General features: G+C 44.8%; 2 protein-coding genes across 2 annotated transcripts in view; one reads left to right on the forward strand and one right to left on the reverse strand.

Moving 5' to 3' along the window:
- Positions 1-21,434, reverse strand: part of gabra5 (gamma-aminobutyric acid type A receptor subunit alpha5) — a gene marked incomplete at both ends in the record, with an annotated part of 36,179 nt that overhangs the window by 2,521 nt on the left and 12,224 nt on the right. The window contains 3 exons of the mRNA XM_083647089.1: positions 78-289; positions 882-1,034; positions 4,901-5,044. Of these exons, the coding sequence (XP_083503215.1) occupies positions 78-289; positions 882-1,034; positions 4,901-5,044 (509 nt within the window). The remainder of the gene's footprint in view (positions 1-77; positions 290-881; positions 1,035-4,900; positions 5,045-21,434) is intronic.
- Positions 2,417-21,434, forward strand: part of gabrb3 (gamma-aminobutyric acid type A receptor subunit beta3) — a gene marked incomplete at both ends in the record, with an annotated part of 71,050 nt that continues 52,032 nt past the window's right edge. The window contains one exon of the mRNA XM_083647088.1: positions 2,417-2,511. Within this exon, the coding sequence (XP_083503214.1) occupies positions 2,417-2,511 (95 nt within the window). The remainder of the gene's footprint in view (positions 2,512-21,434) is intronic.

Consider the following 21,434-nt stretch of genomic DNA (forward strand, 5'->3'; position numbering starts at 1 on the left):
CACACACACACACACACACACACACACACACACACACACACACACACACACACACACACACACACACACACACACACCTTGGGTTGTTGGGCCTCCATTGCCTTTTTCCCGTCCCAAGCCCAGCTCCTCTTGGTGAAGTAGTTGACTGTGGCAAACTCAATGAGAGCAGAGAAGACGAAGGCGTAGCACACTGCGATGAACCAGTCCATGGCCGTAGCGTAAGCCACTTTGGGCAGGGAGTTCCTAGCGCTGATGCTGAGTGTGGTCATGGTCAGCACTGTGGTCACACCTGGTGGAGCAGTACACTGGGTCAAATTCACCTCAGGCTCTGATACAGTATAAATATTCCCACAAACAAGTTATTTCAAAATCAGAATCAGAATAACTGTATTGATCCCCAAGGGGAAATTCAGTCATGCTACATTTGCTCACACACGTGTTGGAAAAATATAAACATCGAAACATTATAAGAGGCATATGAATATACCATAATACAATAAAATAGAAGTTACTTAGTTATATACACAATTGTTGTACCTTCTTCTACAGTCCTTATCAAGTAGCATTTAGCACAAAGTGAGATATGTGAGGGCTGCTGAGGTACATCATATTTTCTTATAGACAGGAGCATCATATCTTATATACAGCAGTGTGAGTGATCCGAATAGTAATAATAATAAAAGAGTAAGGTGCATTAGGTCGGTCAGTAAAATGAACAGTGACATGAACAGTAACAGTGTGGATTCTTTGATTATTGTCAAAATTGCAGTATTAAGGAGTTATTGCACAATTAAGCTATATTTTTTATTTTTTCATTTATTTTTACATTTTTGTTTTGTTTTACTAGTGAGTGTGAGAGTCTCTAGGCAATTCAAACTCACCAAAGACAGTTCGTGCTGGCACAGACTCCCGGTTGAGCCAAAAGGAAACCTGGGAGAGGATTACGGTCATGAAGCAAGGCATGTAAGTTTGGATGACAAAATAACCAATCTTCCTCTTCAGGTAGAAGTGAGCCATCATCACGGTGTATTGACCTGTAGAACACAGGGGGTGGGGGGCATTGTTTAATGTGTGACACTCATTTGCTCTTTTGAAAAACAAAAACAAAATACAGTCATATTGGAGGAGATGGGATGGGGTATAAGGGTTGTGTGGTGGAGTATGGTGATTTGCTGTCCCCTCCTTGGATAGTTCACTCATAGATATTATATTACTATAGATGGGTCTCCGCAGGCTCCACCAATTCTAACAAATGGTAGCAGCAAGTCTCCTAAATGGGCGTGGTCAACCATTGACTCAGACCTGCCGAAAGTCTCCTAAGTGGGCGTGTCCGTGGAAATCCATGGGCAAAACCCACGTGACAAAATGACAGGAAGTGAGTTAAAGTTGGGCTGTCTTGCTTGAATCCCATCGTCTTTGGTTCACTTGGGGTTTCTTGCTGCCGCTACTCAAAAATCAAACATGGATGCAATGCTCCCTTTTTCTGGAGTGCCCTGTTCCCATTCACACCTGGAAGCTGACCAGTACAACCACATAGTCTGATCTGCTGGCCACTGAGCACCTCCACTCACTGGGGCGGTTGGGGTTAAGGGCCTTTGCACAAGGGCACCTCAGTGGTAGTAATGAGGCTGCTTTTTCACTTTCCCCACACAGATTTATCCTGCCGGGGATTGAACCCATGACCTTCTGGCCACAAGCTCGCCTCTCTAACCTTTAGGCCACAACTGTCCAGTTAGCTAGCACTATAGTTCAGGTCTCTGCCGACGAATAAGCCAATGACAAATTATAGAAAAAGAGATGGTGGGAAAATATCTTGTTAACCGACTGAATATTGCATTTGAAGCTTCCCCCCCCTCTCAAAAATCCTGTTGAGCCATGGAGACTGATCAACTATAGAAAATCCACAGATGACTGCTGCTTTCTCCTGGCAAAATCGGATTTTTCTGTCTCACTAATCCCTTGTCACAATCTGCATCCTGTATCTCTCCCTCTCTCTCTGTCGCTCTCTCTCTCTGTTGCTCTCTCTCTCCCCGTGTGTGTATGTGTGTGTGTGTGTGTGTGTGTGTGTGTCTCTCTCTGCAACAGTCTATCCCATTCTATCAGGCCAGACCACACTTGATTGGGGACATACATCCTTCCAAGGACTCCAAAACAGACCCAGATCAACGGTGATGACAGGCAGGTGCACAGATGACTGAAGCAGAGGGGGGCTGAGGAGGACTGGAGGAAAGTTTGGATGGTCTGCGTAGTGCCGGGAGAAGTACCATGTCCTTAATGAAAAGGACACCTGTACTCCTTACGCTCCAATGACTGCCAGCCAGCAGCCCTGCTCTATGGTGGGACGACTGGGGGAACCCCACGCAGAATTGACTGCCTTCCATGCTTGGAACTGGATGGAAACCTCAAAGGCATGAAAATGCGGTCTTGGTGGATTTTACTGCTTGGTTTTTGGAGTGTCTATGGGGAACTGCCATTCATAGCAGAAAACAATGCAGCTATGTTGGTCAACTGGTGAGTAGAGAACATAACTCCTAACTTCTTCCTGACCTATAGGTTGTCATGGTTGAGTTGGACAGGAGGAGAAGGCTACATAAAGCCTGCGCTGAGATCAAATGTAAATGTAGGCGGCTACTGTTCAACTATCTGATGACATCTGGTATAGATCTGGCAGCACTCTATTTTGACGTGAGAGCACTGATGTAGCTACATTAGCATAGTTGGCCGTTACAGTCTCCATTCAATTCAGCAAAGTGTAAAAGTGTGTCTGCATTTTCATTCTCTTCAGCTTAACCTGTGAGGTGAAAGGTCACGGCCACCCGCTGTGAGCACTTTGCGGAGCTATTCTTGGCGTGTTAAAGAGGGTTTGCACCTCAGATTAGCTATGCTAATTAAGGCCAGGCTCTCCGTGTCTTCCCTCACAAACTGGCCTGAACAATGAGAGGCGGTGGGGGTGGGGGTGGGGGTGGTTGCGGGGGCAGGTGAAGAGTTGACGGTGTACAGAGAAATCTGGCAAAGAGAGTCTTAATCTGAACTTGATGAGCGTTTTGAGTGGAGGAAGGACAGCCTGACAGAGGGGTCTTCCTCCAGCAGCTCCTCCTGCCGATGGCGCTTAAAAGGCAGCCGGTGGCATACTTCACTGTAAATGTTTAGTCCTAATACATTATCCAATGTAAACACCATCGCCCCTCACCAGATATGGGTTAAAGTCACCCCCTGCATATACATGAGGGATAAGGGAAAAGTCCACCCTGTAATAACCTCACAACTAACAGGCAGCAGAAATGTATTATCATACCTCTTTACATAACAGAGTTAAGCAGATGCTGCTCGGGCCCCCACGTGTCGCCGTGGCAGCAGCCAATCACAGCGCTGTGACGTCACTCAGTAAAAGCACAACTGATGGGCCTGCATGCGGATTAACCTTACAGCCCCAATGGCTCAGACCACGGATAAGTGATTTTTTCCCCCCTCTCTTCCCTTGGCAGCCCTAGAGACAGCTGGCTATGTGTGGGAGGCATTCTCAAATCCTTATGATTCATTCATTGTCTCTATCCAGCTTGATTTGAAGCCATTTTCTTCTCACAACAGCTTTGGGTGCAATAACGCCGAGCCGAATTAGAAGGTTGAAGCAGGAACTTAACATCTCTGGTGCTGCCTGAAGGCATCGTATAGTTGGTGCTGCTGTGTGAAAGGAAGTAACTGAGTGAGACAAGAAAATGGAGGGAAGAGTCACAATGAATGCTGGTTAAGAAGGAGATGGCCATGAAGATGAAGGCTATCCGTAACATCCTGCTCGTCTCTAGTTCATACCTGCCAACTGTTCATACCTGCCATGCTCCCGATTGGTCGTTTCTCCCGTTAATCTCCCCATTTCAATCAAATGGCTCTAGCGGGCTCAGTTTTGAAGCCAGAGTGAAGTATCACACTTTATACAACAGTTAGTTCCGGCCGAGCAATTTGATTGAACAAGAGGGATCCTACCAGTGCTGATATTTCACGATAACGCACTGGCGCTTCACTGTGTGTAGGGTAGGCTATATCACTCCGCTTCACAGCTGCTCTAATCAACAAAACGCTTCACAGCTGCTCTCAACAAAACGCTTCACAGCTGCTCTAATCAACAAAACAAACACCAGTCAAGTTACATTGAATGTCATTCACAAAGCGTAACACCTATGCTACCGACAGCGCAAAGATGGATTTATTTCCTAACATAACTAACTAACATGCCATCACCAGACTCTTATTTCACCGGCTGTACAATAAATGGAAACTTGCAAATCAATGTGTATGATAAAAAGTATGCAGCCTGCAGTTAATTAGGCTACATTTTCAGCAACTGGTACCAGAAAGCTGAGGGGACTATTTTTGTTGGCGGAGGAATAAATAGAAAAATCATATTTTCTCAGCTTTTTGTCATAATCAGCTTTGTTTAATAGAACTGTTGTATAAAAGCAATATCACACTCGAGGTCATGCTGTTGTTGGCTAATATCGTCACGGCTGTGATTATCTTCGGCACAAAAGATTGCCGTGATGATATTAGCCAACAACAGCACTCCCTCTCGTGTGATATTGCTTAAGTATATGGTATCATGAAACCAGATGACCATCCATTGGTACCAACATGTCATGCTAGCTTGTCGGGAAGGTCCAAAGTTATGCAAAATTTCGGCCAGGAAAAAACTATGTTCAAATGAGTCCCATGACCTCACCTCAAGATATCTGAATGAAAATGGGTTCTATGGATACTGTACCCACAAGTCTCCAGTTTACAGACAGGGTAGCATGAGCATTTCTCGACAAGGCAGCATAAATCAACAGAACAATGACATTTGCCACACAGCCTAATGTTGGCAGGTATGCTGGCTAGGCGGCAGTTCAGTCTGGCTTCACTGTACCTCGGCTGGTGTAGATGTCCTCCGTCCCGGCAGTCTGACCAATCAGATGATACTGATTGAGCCGTGATCCCTCCTCTGCCACCACCACTGACTTGGCTGCTCCCAGAGTCCATGTGTAGACCACCTCCGACACTGGATACGCATCTAGGAAACAAAGAACATGCACACACTTAGATCTGGAGCATTTTGATATCAGCTGGAACATAAGAGTGTTATGATAAGTACTCTATCAAAGTGTTACCAAACACATTTTACTCAATTAAATTCAGCTTCATGAATCCCCTCGGATGCAGTTGATTTAAGGCCAAACAGAGTGAGGGAGTGCAAGAAGGAAAGAGACATAGAGAATGAGACTGATACTGTAGGCAAAGAGAGAGTGAGAGAGACAGAGAGTGTGTGTAGAGAGGCACGAATAAGAATGGGAAATCAATCTATAAATCATATGTCCCAATAGGTAGATGTACATTACTGTATAGATGCAGTAGTACATGAAGTGTGGAAGCAATGAACCTGTAAAGCATTGACCACAATGACTGTTGTGATCATTATCTTTTTTCTATATTAACTGTATTTGCCGAAAGAGGTATCCATCCATTCATCCATCCATCTTCAACCACTTATCCGAGGTCAGGTCGCGGAGGTAGCAATTCCAGCAGGGGACCCCAAACTACCCTTTCCCCGGCCACATTAGCCAGCTCTGACTGGGAGATCCCAAGGCGTTCCCAGGCCAACCCATGCTGGCCTGGGAACGCCCCAGTTGGACGTGCCTGGAACACCTCCCTAGGGAGGGAACCAGGTGGCATCCTTACCAGATGTCCGAACCACCTGAACTGTCTCCTTTCTACACTTGAATGACCTGCATCCTTCATGACCATAGGTGAGGGTAGGAACGAAGATCGATCGGTAGATTGAGAGCTTTGCCTTCTGGCTCAGCTCTCTTTTCGTCACAACGGTGCGGTAAAGTGAACGCAATACCGCTCCCACTGCTCCGATACTCCGGCCCATCTACCACTCCATTGTCCCCTCACTCGAGAACAAGACCCTGAGATACTTGAAGTCCATCACTTGCAGCAAGGACTCATTCGCTACCTGGACCTTTGCCTCACCCCAACCAGGAGCAAGTGCTTGTTTAACGGTGCGTCCGTGGGCATTCAAGGTGCGTGACAAAGCGGTGAAATATTACGCCGTTGGAGTGAGAATGGGTTGTGGTTCGCCCACTTTTCTTCATTGCACAGGGATTAACTTGATGTCACTGTTAAGTTAGTCGACTCAACAGAAGCAGGCAGTATAAGCTCTGCGATTGGCTCGGACCATTTCAGTCCCTGTGTGTCCGCTCTCAAATGCCTCCGCTAGCTAGCAAGCTAGAAATCTACATGCTGAAAATGGCAAGTTTTGACGATGTGCAGGCCTGCTTGGTACTTTCGGTGGATGGTTATGTGGAGACTCTCTCCTGCGCTGGTACTGCGTGAAACGAAGTGTGGAGAGACTACTGTTAAGTGAATAGATTGTATCTGGATCTGGTGTAAGTTTGACTGTACCACAAACATGTTACTATTAATGTTATTAGTGTATGTTAGCACACCAGGAAGATTTCAGATGACCTTTCGTATTTCAAAATCTGCATTTAGAGATCGCCATGCTAGATTCTACTGTACTTGACAATTACATTCAGCAGAGAAGTTGAGTCACACCAACCGGCAGTGGCAATCAGTTAAGCGGATGCTGCCAGATGGTGTGTTTTCACATAACCATCTGGGAACGGGCTCGAGAAAAGTTTCAAAGTGCAGGCACTTTCAAAAAATACCTGGCAGGTGATTGGATGAACCATCTGCCTATCAGGTCTATGACGGGCTCGCTTTTTGCTGGCGTCACACCAAACCCCGCCCGTAGCTGCCTCATAGGACGCTGATTGGTGCAAAACCACTGCTGGTTCGGATTCAAACCAATAGATTGGAGCGTGGCAAGCTGGATTTGTCGCGTGATCATGATCTCATGATCTTGAGCGAATCCAGCTGCCTCGCAAGGCCAGCGCTCCATATAACCTCCTGGGAATCAAGGAAAAAAGTTTCTTCCAATTTCTTTTGTATGTGATTTCCTACCTATTTAGGGTAATAAACACCTCTTACCCTTTATACTTTTTTAAATGTATTTTTACTTTTTAATTTTACAGCATGTACACTGTGGTGGACCGTGGGGAAAGGGAGTTGCAGATGCTCCTCCCCCAGAGGGCTTCACATTTTGTGGGGAGGAGCATCCAACAACCAGGAGAGAATTTTGCCCCAAATAGTGGAGGGAGGCTCAGACGAAGCATGTTCAGATGATGAGCATGGGTCACACGAGTAGAGGATGCTGCTGAGAGTTCAAAGGAGGCGGCATCAGCTGAGGATAATTAAAGGGAAACGATTACAAATGAAGGAGCCAAGGGGGAAGGAGCCAAGGGGCGGAGCCGCTCCTCCCCCAAAAGACCTCCATGCCTCCTGGAGGTCTTTTCACACTAAAATGGTCCTGCATGGCAAAAGTGTAATTTTCAGAGGGCTACATTGAAAACCCACTGAACTGTAGCTAAGCTAATTAAGACCATATGTGCACTACAGCACAATCAATGACGACGCTTAGTCATCCTGTTACCTTGTGAAAACACAGAAGTAAGATTCACTTCACCATTTCCCCTTATGCTGATCTTGCTCACACTCTGCACACACACACACACACACACACACACACACACACGCGCGCGCGCATGCACACTCACACAGGCTTTGAGGCACAAGTTCATTTTCAAAACAAGCAAACCCTGCAAAAATGCAGTCCAGTCTCCCTCGCTCGCTCCCCCTCCCCACCCCCCTGCACTGACGCATTCAATTTCTCCCTGTGTGTGTCTCTCTCTCTCTCTCTCTCTCTCTCAATCGTTCTTCAGTGCAGTATCCAATCTAACAGCATCGCATTAATCCAACGACTGTGATGTTAGATGGCTTCACAGCAATTTAGACTGACCCCAGTCACCCAGTCTGTGGATTATCATCTCAAAGACACCCTGCATTGTCTCAGGCAAATCTTTGCACCACTGCATTGCCTGGGCAGGCCTTTCATTATATTCCTCAGAAAGGAAATCTATAAATATATACAGGAAGCCTATATAGACTGTATGGCAAGTATGGCAAGAGATATTCACACACATTCTGTGTCAACGATGAAATGTGAGGTGTGCTGTTCCATCCACATTTTTTGCATAATGATAATAATAGTTTTATTTGTATAGCACCTGTCAAAACAAAGTTGCAAACTGTCAACTGTCATCTCACATTTTCAATAATCTGTTTCTCACGACTCCTTGCCCTTCCTTCTCATCGTCCTGCAGATTACCCCGTGATTCTAAACGTATAGAATATCTGAATTGGTATATATTGGTGTATCAACATTCTGCTTGACTCTGCAGAGACTCAAATCTGAGAATATTTGTATTATGATTTTGTCCGGAATTGCTTGTATTGTAGGTGGAGAGATAACGGTGAAACTGTGACCACAACACTCATTCTTCTACATTATGTAATTGTGTTAAATTCCTTTAAATGAAACGAGGCTGAAGATTAACAATTCATTAATTTGCTGGAGGACCCCCATGAACCCTCTCAAGGACCGTTGGTGGTCCCCGGGCAGACCCTGCATTGAGAAGCACTGACAAAGACTGTACAGTATTTGCTTGTACAGTACGTATGTGTGTGTGTGTGTGTGTGTGTGTGTGTGTGTGTGTGTGGGGGGGGGGGTATTTGGTTTATATACTACACTACATGATGGATGTTATGTTTCAGTGTGAGATTTAGAACCACTGCATTTTATTTCTTTGCAGAACCAAAACAGGAAAGAGATCATTTTCATGTCTCAATCTAAACCAGCTAGTTTCTCAGGTAGCTACAGTGAGGACACATCAATGGTTCACAGTGGAGCCATTTTCAATTCATTGCATGTGAAGACATGAGAGGTTCATTGTTCAAACTCAACAAAAAAAATTCAATAGTGAACACTGCAGAAAATGCTTCTTTTACTGTGGATAATTTAAGTGATTTGCCTCATGAAATCAGCCTGAAGAAGCAATAGAAACTACAAAGCACGTTTTGAAGTAAAACATTATATCCGAGGCTGAGCTGCACCGGTGGTAAATCAGTTTGCCTGTTGAAACAAGACCTAATTGGATTGTGGAAAGGTGTCAGCTGGCTTTGCAACAGAATCAGTTCAAAGGTCAACAGAAATGAGAGAACAAACAGCAGGACTGGGAGGAGAACTTAGTGTGAAAACCAGTCCAGTATATACTGTATATACATGTGTATGTGTATATATATATATATATATATATATATATATATATATATACCGGTATATATACTGTATATATATATACTGGTTCTCACACTAAGATCTCCTCCCAATACATTACTAGAAATTGATTCCCAGGCGAGGCCGCCTGATTGGCCTGACATCACAATTGCTCTTATGACATCACTGATGATGTCACAATGCCTATGACATCATCACGCCCACAGCTCGGCTGCTGTGCGGCCGTGCCTGCGCTATTGGCATGTGCAGCACACATCTGTGGGCAGGTGTGTGTGTGTGTGTGTGTGTGTGTGTGTGTGTGTGTGTGTGTGTGTGTGTGTGTGTGTGTGTGTGTGTGTGTGTCTGTGCGTGCGTGCGTGCGCGTGCGTGCACATGCGCGCGTGTGTGTACCCCAGTTTGGGAACCACTGCAGTAGACTATACACAACATCCTAGTCTGTACTGAATATTTTGCATTCAAGCATGTCATTCAGTCTGGTTTTAGCTACTGTATATAGTATCCAATGTGCAGCATGAGGTAGTTATACAGACAATAATGATTACAAGCACTATCCTGAACATCCTGTGGCTCAAAAATGTCAGTCTGCCAAGTGTGAGGATGCACAGGATTGTGCAGACACTGTAACTGGCACAGCTTTGTGTGCATCCTGCTTGGGTAATAATAAATACCATGGTCTAAATATTAACAGTAGGAAGGAATCGGGGCGTCCGGGTAGTGTAGCTGTAGATTCTCTGCCTACCAACACGGGGTCGCAGGTTCGCATCCCTGTGTTACCTCCGGCTTGGTCGAGCGTCCATACAGGCACGATTGACTGTGTCTGCAGGTGCCGGATTGAAGCCGGATTGAGGGTATGTGCCCTGGTCGCTGCACTAGCGCCTCCTCTGGTTGGTCGGGGCTCCTGTTCGGGGCAGAAGGGGACTGGTGGGAATAGCGTGATCCTCCCACGTGCTACGTCCTGCTGGTGAAGCTCCCCGTTGTCAGGTGAAAAGAAGCCGCTGGCAACTGCGCATGTGTCGGAGGAAGCATGGTGCTAGTCTACGGCTCTCCCCACATCGGCAGAGGGTGGGGCAGCGACTGGGGCAGCAGGGGGAAATTGGCCAAGTACAATTGGGGAGGAAATGGCGGGGGAATCAGGAAAAAAAAACAATAGGAAGGAATAGGCCACAGCCAACAATGACCTGGTTAACAATGCACAGAGTGTTAGTTGAAAGTTAGTGCTGTAACAGGTGTGATGTATGTTTTTTATGAGGATTGGTTGTGAGACATTGAGCTTTCTCAGTTGCCACATTGAGGACATCCTCTGTTGGGCCTTCTTCATCAACAATGTTCATCAAGCAGGGCATGCAGCAATTTAAAATATGCTTGGATAAGAGTCATTTGGTCTAAGGTATTTCCAACATTTAGAATAGAATAGATAGAATTGCCCTGGAAATTATCGAAAATGCCCCTGAAATATATTTCACAAGGGCAAAAAAAAAGAAGAGCCCTTGTTTAAAAAAAGTTAATTTCCTACCCTGCTCTACATTTGATGCTTTTTGTGAAGATGGCTTCACAAATGAGCCAAATACTTCCATACCTACTATGCCAACATTGTGGTAACCAAGATGTAATTTGTGATCAGTTTTCTCCTGTTTTAATCCTTATACTGTAGCGAGAAGAACATGTACTGTATATACAAAATAAAGTGTGAGTGCCCTCTTGTATTGCTATATACAAAATCACAATAGAATACTGTACATTCAGTGTCTCGTCATAGACGTGTGGTCAATGGGTCAGCATGGGGGAAATCCTCCCGTTCCCCTCCTTCAGCATAGTTATCATTTAGTTGCTAGCCCAGCCCAGGCAGACATGGATCAGGGATTCAACCCCCGCAGTAAACACACATCTGAACCTATGATCCGAACAGACGGCTATGTGCCTGCTCTTGAATCCCCAATCCTGTAGTGTAGAGCTGCAGCACCTTCCGCTGGTGAGAGCCAGCCTATTGAGTTTTCTTTTTTTTCACCCACCGTCCTACATTCGTCCTACTGTCACAACGATACCGGAAGTAACGTTTTGTGGGTGTTCCCAGACAGACCGACTGTATCTATTCATAGCTTTCAAGGGGCGTTACGTAAGTACAAGGAACGCCCCTTCTGGCGGTCAAAACTCAAAACAACAATGGCGCTGAACACTGACCAGACGCAGCTGCAGCAAAAAGCAGTCTTTTTTCCTCCAGTTTCCAGTCAGGAATATTTAAACGCAGCACAGCTCTGTTTCATTAGTGACATACTGACACGGTGAATCGATTCACTTTGCACCGTGACTCCAGTGTCTGCTTCATATTGGAAACGCAGCACAGCTCTGCCAGTAAAAAGCAGTTCCCTCGTAAGGGGACTGGTGTGGGTGTGTGTGTGTGTGTGAGTTTTCTTTCTCCGACGGCATTCTGTAAAAGCACAAGCCAGGCGTGTCTCCTCGTCGGTTAGTGCAACCGATAGCACAACAGGTATCCGGCATTTTGGCTGAACATACAGCGTGAGAAACTAGTGACTCGGCGGGCACTGCGGAATGAACAAGTTTTTTTTTGACCGCCAGGTGGGCGTTCCCGGCAGAACGTAACGCCCCTTGAAAGCTATGAATAGAATAGAATAAAACTTTAAGACTGAGTCAATATGATTTCACACTGGCAATGGCAGTCCCATCATTTCTCTCTGTCTGTCTGTCTGTCTCTCTCTGTCTCAGCACAAAAGGAGCCACAAACATCATTTTGTTTGTCTTCAATGTAACCTCCATTAAATCAGTGTGCACTGATTAACCCCCACAGACACCATTAGTTTGTGCCCTGCCCTTAACACCCTGCCCTATTAAAACACCCATTGTTCCCTGTGCCAACACCTCAGCCCAACCTCACCAAATAACGATTTCAAATCAAATGAGGTGGAATCATAGCTACAGAGACACAGGAGGAGTTTACATGATCTGCATGATAATTCATTGCTTCATTGCTATTGGAAACAAGCGCTTTCCTGTAATGATGTTTAGGTAGAATAGGTAGAATCCCTGATTTGCAATGCATCCCTGGTACAGTTGTAGCTGCAGTTAACGACTACATTATTTATACTAATTTAAAAAAGTCACGTACTGTATCATATGTGACCTTTAGCTGACAGACAGGCTTGTGACATCAAAGCCCTATAAGAATAGAGTACTGACTGTAAAACGTGGTCCCGAATAGCACTGAACGATTTGGGGGAAATATCAAATTTTCTTGTCTTTCTGATATTGTGATTGTAATTGGATTTCAGATACATTTTTTTAAAGTCAAGATTCAGTTACCCCAAAAAAATCAAATTTTGAGTATTTGACAGAATATGACTGTTTGTTCTTGTTTTCATTTAGCATAAGAATAAAAATAGATGACAGTGTGTAGGATTTACTGAGTTTGAGAATGATGAAAGGTTTTCACCAATACTGAATTTGATCCATGGACCAAACCATTACCTGCTGCAGCCAGAGTTGTAGTCGAGCCCGAGTCTGACTCACTTGAGTCCGAGACACATTCTCAGGACTCATGACTCGACTTGGACTTGAGCTCTGATGACTTGGACTTGGACTCGAGCATTCATGCATTTGGACTCGTATTGCAGACAAGATCATCATCAGTCATCAGTATATAAATGGGAGCTAGGGCTCTGTCTGTCTGTCTGTCTGTTTCTCTGTCCCACTGATGACATCATCAGTGATGTCATAAATTCACTCACACACACACACACGGCGTTCAGTGATGATGTCACTGATGTCATCAGTGATGATGTCATCAGTGATGTCATCAGTCTGAGGCTCACGGGAGAGAGTGAGGAGGCTCACGAGAGACGGGAGAGGGAGAGAGAGAGGGGAGAGAGAGTGAGGGAGAGGGAGAGACTGAGGGAAAGAGAGAGAGGGGGAGAGAGACTGAGGGAGACGCGCGCCAATAGGGCAGGCAAGGCCACACTGCAGCCAAGCTGCAGGCAAGGCCATACAGCAGCCGAGCTGCGTATGCAAGCTGCAGAGCCAGCTGCAGGACGGGCAAGGGCGACAGGACTCGCCGAGGTAGTGAGCCAGCGCAGCGGGCGAGCCTAGGAATCGAGGGCGCGTAGCAAGATGCCTAGTATATATGTAAGGGTTAATGCACGACGAGGTGTCCATTATCACTTTTTAAGGGACGACGCGAGAAGCGTGGCGCCTCAGACCGGTTGCTTCCGCGAAGTCCCTTAAAAAGTGACAATGGACACCTCGAAGTGCATTAACCTGCTTATACCATGGTCACTTGCCAAAGAAACAAAACAAGACCATTCATTTATATTTCTATATAGTCCTCGCCGACCAGAAGAGAGAAAGAGAGAGAGAGAAGCCCCTTTTATATGGAATTAATACCTGTAAAAGGCATTGTTATGCCTCACGATCACCTCCTCTTTAAAAGTCACAAGGACGGAACGGCGAGTCATTTTGTTATGCCTTTCATTCCGGCAATGGAGGTAGTATCAGCCCCGAATCAACGTCTGTTTAAAAGGGTAACCCGCGGGAAGGCGGATCGAAGGGGGAGAATCACGCTGTTTGTTTAGTGCAGTCTCGTCTGTGCACGTTAATTCCCTTCCCAAAAACAATAGTATTCCTGTGCATTTATAGCCTACTAAATAGCCTATATCCCAACAAATCCATAACTCCATAGGAATAATATAATAGGCTACATTTGACGTTACGGCCATCACAGCAATAAAAAGGGGAAAGGCATAAGTGAACGTAAAAGTAGCCTATATGATCCATGGAGCGCCAGGAGGAATGCTCCGTGCCTAGCGTGCGTCTTCTGCATCTGTGGTGAGTCGTGTCTGAGGATTCACTCTTTGTCAGTCTCTCCTCAAAACAATCCACAATCCAGCAGGCAGGCTTTTTTGTGTGCGTCTGATAAATCCCTCTGTAAGTCGTAGGTGAGGATATCCCCTCTGATCAGCGCGAGTTCACATCTCCATGGCAACGATAGAATGTCATGCCAGAATGCGTCCTTGCGCTGTGTAAAAGCATGTGTGTGTAAAAGGCAACGCTGAACTCGTTGCGGGACTCATTGTGGGCCTTTGTAACAGCAATATTGCGGGATCTCTGTGTAAAAGTGACTAGAGAGAGAAAGAGAGATACAGTATGCACACAGCTCTGCCACTGATCATATAGTCCTCCTGGCCTGAGCACTACCATGCGTACTGTAAAACAAAAAAATGTTTTGTTGTAAAAACAATTGGTAATGTGATTTCTCTATTGGGTTAGCCCTAACATCCCATCCCACACCCCTCAAAGCTATCCCACATTCCACACAGCATTGTTCTCCCCTCCCGCAGCTGAGAGTAGGGACTGCAGGATAGGGTCCATCTGTGAGTGGGTGGAGTCAGCAGGCCTACGCTGTGGCGTGCATAGCAAGTGCAGCCTTGTAAATTGATATGCATATTATCATGGGAGGCTATCTGGTGACTATAGTGACTTTCTGAGCAGCCAATAACTAATTTCCTTGGGAAAGATTTGGCAACACTCCGGGCCAGCTTTATACTAGGTTTTACCTAGTTTTGTCCAAACTCACTTGCAAGACTTAAGCCACTGAGGTCTGAAGACTGAAGAAGGGCAAGAAATTAAAGCACGGCACTGTTACTCGAAAAGAAGACAACTTTACTTCTTGTTAAACAGCAGCTTTATTTGGCGACCACCGCCATGTTCACCATGAACATCCTGTACCACAATAACGACTCCTCCCCGGAAACCACTCCTTTACAACAAAGGTTCCTACTCACTACTCGATATACCATAACATGTATACAGAGACAATTATTATTATTACTCACATTAGTGACTGTAACTCAACAAATTCCCTCTCTCTTAAAAGAAAACAAAAACAAAAAAAACAAATGCATTAAAGTAGCATTAATATAACAAGTACTCAACTAGAGCCATGTGGCCTCCCTTGTATAAAAAAACAAACATAAATGCAACAAGTCATAACATTTGGCTCAAGGATAGAATTTTGTTCTTACTCAAGTTTACACTGCTTTGAAAATGAGAAAACCAAAAACAGGTGACTCAAAAAAAAAACTGTTCCTAACCAAGTTCCCACTGTCCTTCACTAAGCGCCTTAAGCAGTAGGAGAGCTGATGCCCCCTTTTTAGTGAGACAGTCCGCAAGTTGTTCTTTGGTATTATACCAAAGAACTCGCTCAACTTTCTGGGTGTGGATAAGTTCTTTGATACTGCTAATTTCGAGGCGAAGTCTCTTCTCTGTGACTGACTTTGTGGACTTCAGTGCATCAGCCAGTGAATGATTATCTGTGACACATGTTATCGGTGTAATGTGTTCAGTGTCCCCAGTAGTCAGTTCAGAGAAGAGAGTAGCCAAAAAGATAGCATTGTCAATCCCATCTGACATTGCCAGTGTTTCACCTGCAAGAGTGCTACGCACAACCCTCTTGACTCTCTTTGACTGCCAAGAAAGGGGTGAGAACTTTCCATTCTCCCCCATTAGAAGAATCAGGTGTCCTCCCTGAGTGCCACCGTCAGAGAGATTGCCAAAAGAGGCATCACTGAACACAATAATCTTCAAGGCACTATCTCTGCCCAAGTGTTGGAAGTTCAGTGCTACCTTCTTGGACTTAATTTTACACACAATCCTGTTTGCTTCATGAATATTTTGAACAGTTGCATTTTTTATGCCTGACGCCAAGTTGCTGGCATCAAACATTACATCAGGCCTACTCTGTCGTGCAACCCAGAGGATTTGGCCTATCTTAGACCTGAGCTGTTCTTTTTCCTTCTCACCAAGAGCTGAGTCTTGTTCTACAGCCCGTGAAGGATCTATAGGTATGGGCTGCATATGCTGGATGTATGTTTCCTGGTGTATTTGCACTTTTCTGTCTACGCTCACAAAGTCTATTCCCACATAACAAAAGTTGTCATGCTCTTCACGTCCAACTTGGAGTGCAGACCTGAGCTGAGGTATCACTGTTGTGGAGAAACTATGTGTGCCCCCCCATATGAAATCATCTACATGGCAGGCAAGAACCCCAGTCACCGCATAGTCCTGATCTAGCCAATAGAAAACAGCTGGATCAACCTGAGACATTTGTCCTCCTGCTGTCAACACTATTTCCTTTACTCTGTTGTACCAGTACAGGGAGGCGTCGGCCAGACCATACACACACTTTTTCAGTTTCCATAATATCCCTTTAGTCTCAGCCTCAGGAGGGGGTCTGATATAAATGTCACGTGATAGTTGCATTCCCTGCAGAAATGCAGATTTGATATCCATAGAATGGAGTGGCCACTGTCTTTGACAAATCACGGCCACAAGTAGCCGAAGAGACTCTGTAGCACATGTGGGTGAGTCCTTTTGCAGCTCTGACACCTCTAGCTCCTCAAAACCTCTAGCTACAAGCCGTGCTTTAGGTACAGTCCCAGTGAGTGTCTCTTTGAGGGTACATACCCATCTGGTGGAAATACACCTCTGTCCCTCATCCTTAACCTCGTCATACACACCGTTATTATTCCAGTTCTTTATCTCCTCATGTTTTGCCAAGTTAAATGAGACATCCCCCACCACAAATACATCATCACTTACATCAGTATCAACATTTGTTTCGACATGCAGGTTCTCTACGCTTGAGATATCAGTTGAATCTGTAGTGCCTGCAACATTAATAGGCTCAATATACAGCAAGTTGTACCAGTTTTTGTATTTACCCGTGGCTTTGCCTGCACGCCCCAAGACTTTAGCTGTGTGCAAAATACCTCTGTCTTTATCTCTGTATTTCACAATTTGTCCTGGTTTCAGAGTGACATCTGTTCCCTGCTGTGTATCACCTGCATTGTCATTTGTGTGATGCTCTTCTTCGTTCTGCACCCTAGTGGTTATTCCTGGCGGCTCCATTTGACTCAGACCTTGTTGCACCTCAGTTACACTGTCTTCTGTGTCCTCTATGTTCTGTGCAATCTCCTGTCCTTGGTCAAGGTCTGTGTCATTTTCGGTATTTGTGTTATGATCCACATTTTCTGTATTCACTTTTCTCAATCTGAGATAATGCACCCTAACGCAGGTGCCTCCGTGTCTGACAAACACCACTGCGCCGTCCTGACCGATGACAACTCCTGGTCCTTTCCACTCCGGGCAATCCACTCTCTTGTAGTACACTTTGTCTCCACTTTCATATTTTTCATCTGTATGACGTAGTTGTTTCCGCAGCGCTCTCCGTATTCTTTCTGAGCATTCTGCTTCTGTAAAAGCCTTCCTCGATGCATGTAAAGCAGATATGTGTTTTGCCACCCATTCACTCTTTGTCGTTCCTTCTAGAGCTGGGGGTTTATCTGTCAGTACAGAGGGCAGGTTGGGGTTTTGTCCAAAAACTAATTGATGCGGACTATAGCCATGGACACTTTGCATGGTGTTTTTGGCCATAAGAGCCCAGTCCATTGCCGTGCTCCAGTCACAACAGTGGCTTGCCTTCACTTTCATGATGATCTCAGTGAGTGTTTGGTTGTGTCGCTCTAGAAGTCCATTGCTCCATGGGCTGTAGGCAGCTGTTGTCTTTATTTCAATGCCAAAGTTTTCCGCCATATCTCTCACTTCATCATTGTTAAACTCTCCCCCATTGTCGCTAAACAGTTTCTGAGGTGGACCATGCACACTTATCCAATCATGGACAAAATGTTTCACTATTTCAGATGACTTCTTTGTGGTCAGAACGCTGCCTGCACTGAACCTGGTGAACTGATCAATAATGTGGAGATACCACACACCTGGTTCAAGTTCATGCAGATCTACAGCTACAGTCTCATTGTACTGAGATGCCAGTGGTAGACCAACAGCAGGCTTTGGCGTAGTTTTACTGTATCTTTGACATATTTCACATTCACTTACAATTTTGTGAAGGATGGCGTCACATTCTGTATCTTTATTGCCTGAACTCTTCAGAAGCCTCTGGAGTTTGTCGGCTGAAGCATGAGCAAATTGTTTATGAAGCTTCAACAACATTTTCTGCTTTGTTGCTGAGCTCATTTCTTCTGTGATTATCAGAATTTCATCCTCACATTGGCTTTCTTTCTGCTCATTTTTCTTTTCTTTATTGTCCATGATGTTCACACAATAGTGACCAGAGCTTGTAAATTCAAGTTTTACAGGTTTGTTAAACATGACCGCTTTGTCATTTTCCATATCTAGTATCGTCCCTGCTCTTTTCATGGAGGCTTTGCTCAAAAGCAGTGGAACGTTAGCTGGGACTATCTCTGTTTCAATATGACATCTAGTCTCTCCAATCTTTGCAGGAATATTTAACTTTTTAGTGGAAAATACCACTTTTCCATCTCCAAACCTGAATGGTCTATGACTGCGTGTTTCTGTTTTCCTCAAAACATTCACCTCCTTCTGGCTTAGTCCAGCGCTGTAGCTATCTAGCCATGCTTGTCCACACACAGTCCGTGTGCATGCTGTGTCGATAATTGCTGATCCAAAACACTCTGCCAGAAATATCTCTGCTTCAGTGACAGGCTCTTTTGTGTACAGAGTGATGTTAACCTCCTCTACTGCTCCACCATCTTCAGTTAGCTTGACTTGCTCACCTTTATGTGGACAGTCTTTGGCCCAGTGAAACGTGGATTGACAAACAGCACACTTTGATCTGCGGCCGTACCTGTCTAGTGGGTTTGTGCCAGGCAGTGGCATTTTTGGTTGATCTTTTTGAGGCCATGACTTGCCCCTCTGTCGTCGCTGCTCCGTCATATATGCTGATTCTTGGTTAATTCCCATGCTGGAGACAGGCGCCTTTTCTCCAAATATCCTCTTCAATGCTGACTTCATCGATGCAAAAGTCAGTTCTGTACATGCTGTGAGAGCTAACTGTCGGTCTTTTGTGTCCAAGCATGCAGTATCAAGCAGTTTGAACGCCAATACTGCGTCAGGAAGTTCCATCTTATATTTGCGCATCCGAGAGTAACGTTGCTCAAAATCAATTATGTAGTCTAGCATGGATACACTACCGTCTCTCGTAATCCGGTCGAAGCTCGAATACGCTTCATATGTTCGGTCTTTTTCTTCTTTTAGAAACAAATTGTCAAGCTTCGCAAGTAAAGTCTCCATGCCAGTGTCGGCATCCAAGTCATCTACCGGTATTTCCATCGCCGTTTCTCTCGCTCTCCCCGACAGCGCCAAAACCACAGCGAGCGCTTGCTTGCTCTTCTCCAGCTCCGTAACTCTGGTCCAAATCGCGACCTCATTCTTCCAGCTTTCATATGGCTTCGCTTCATCGAAGCCAGGCGGGACTCTGTAGTTGTTAGCCATCCTCTGCTACCATGTTACTCGAAAAGAAGACAACTTTACTTCTTGTTAAACAGCAGCTTTATTTGGCGACCACCGCCATGTTCACCATGAACATCCTGTACCACAATAACGACTCCTCCCCGGAAACCACTCCTTTACAACAAAGGTTCCTACTCACTACTCGATATACCATAACATGTATACAGAGACAATTATTATTATTACTCACATTAGTGACTGTAACTCAACAGGCACAAAGTGAGAAGAGAAAGAGAAAGCGACTGAGGTGGTAAAGGTGGAGAGGGAGCAGAGAGAGAGAGAGAGAGAGAGATAGAATCACAGTGGAGAGGGCAGAGAGAGAGAGCGAGGGAGTGAGAGAGAGAGACAGAGAGACAGAGAGAGAATCACAGTGGAGAGGGTCAGAGAGATTAAATCAGGGCAAGCGAGAACATGGGCAAAGTAACAAAGCAGAGAGAGACAATTTAAATGATAGAAAGAGGGAGAAAACAAAGAGGTGGGAGTAAATAGTGATCGGCTGAAAAATGTCTCCAATTCACAAATATCATAGTCAAATGTAACCGTGGGAATAAAACAACTATAAAGAAGAAGTAACCCAACCCGTGGCTATGTGATTTGACAGCTTGACGTAATTGCACTATCACTATCAATGCAATAAATAAGCTTTGGTGTGCCATTTCAATGCATGTCTGCCATTCAAACACTTCAGTCCGATGAAATATGTCTATTCTAAAGATGTTCCGAACATCAATGATGTATTCTACACTTGATTGGATTCATAACACACTACCAGATATACAACTGTGTAATGTTTATATCTCTGCTACCAAAGTGAATATGGGAGCATGTTACACCACTATAATAATGTTTCCACAAACTCTCCGGAGCTATGTACTGTATAGTGGAAGCATGATGAGACAGGAGAAGAGGCTGGCAGTGTGGTCCATGAGAAGTGATTAACACAACAGCACAGGACAGGTCTAGCTTTGAAAGCCTTGAGCTCAGGGGTGAGTGCTGTCCATTAGGTCAAAGGATTAGCTAGGGTTAATGGAGTCAGAGACCAGGATATACTATACCACGGTAACTTACAGCTTATACCCCGCACAGAACAACTGTCACGTCTGCTTAGAAATATATATATTTTATGTATAGAAACATGCTTCATATGCTTAGTTTGCGTCTAACAGTCTTTGTTGAAGGGAATCATGCACGTCACTATGCCACTTCTGTTCTTACAATAATCTAATAATAGAAATTCTTACAGAGCTTATCAGGTTTAAAGACACTCTGAGAACAAGGACAAGCAAAGGAGATAGCTGCCTAAAGAAATGCAACGTGTGAGTAGATGAGGAATAACAAGTATATTTAAGTGCGGGTGCTGATGTAGGGCGCATCATCGCCCTGCCATGGTTTAACCCCACTCAACCTCGAGGTCAACATTAAGTCCTGAGAAATACAAACAGTTCTAAGTGATCGCCTTCATCCTGTGAAGAAGCGTTTCTGTCCTGATAGGAGGGCTTCCAGGATCAGAGCGGTCATCCACAGGTCACTGCATGGTCTAGATTCTAGAAGATATCATCCACAGGTCACTGCATGGTCTACAGGTCACTGCATTGTCTACACAAGATATCACTGTTGTCATGTGAGAACCTTGTAACACCTATTTGGGTAATTTCTTACTTCAAGGATTCATATTTTGCTCTTCTATGGTTTGATAAAATTCTACAACTCTTGGTCATCTGAAATCCTTTCAAAATCAATTGGATAAACTCAAAAATATATGGTATTTATCTTATTTCATGAAAAGTTGACATTTTGGATATATACTGGAGAGCGACACTATGTTAGAGGTAGTATAGATCGCTGTATTTGTCTATAATCTATCGGC

The sequence above is a fragment of the Poromitra crassiceps genome (assembly GCF_964638095.1).
Source record: "Poromitra crassiceps genome assembly, chromosome: 12".
Taxonomy (NCBI): domain Eukaryota; kingdom Metazoa; phylum Chordata; class Actinopteri; order Beryciformes; family Melamphaidae; genus Poromitra; species Poromitra crassiceps.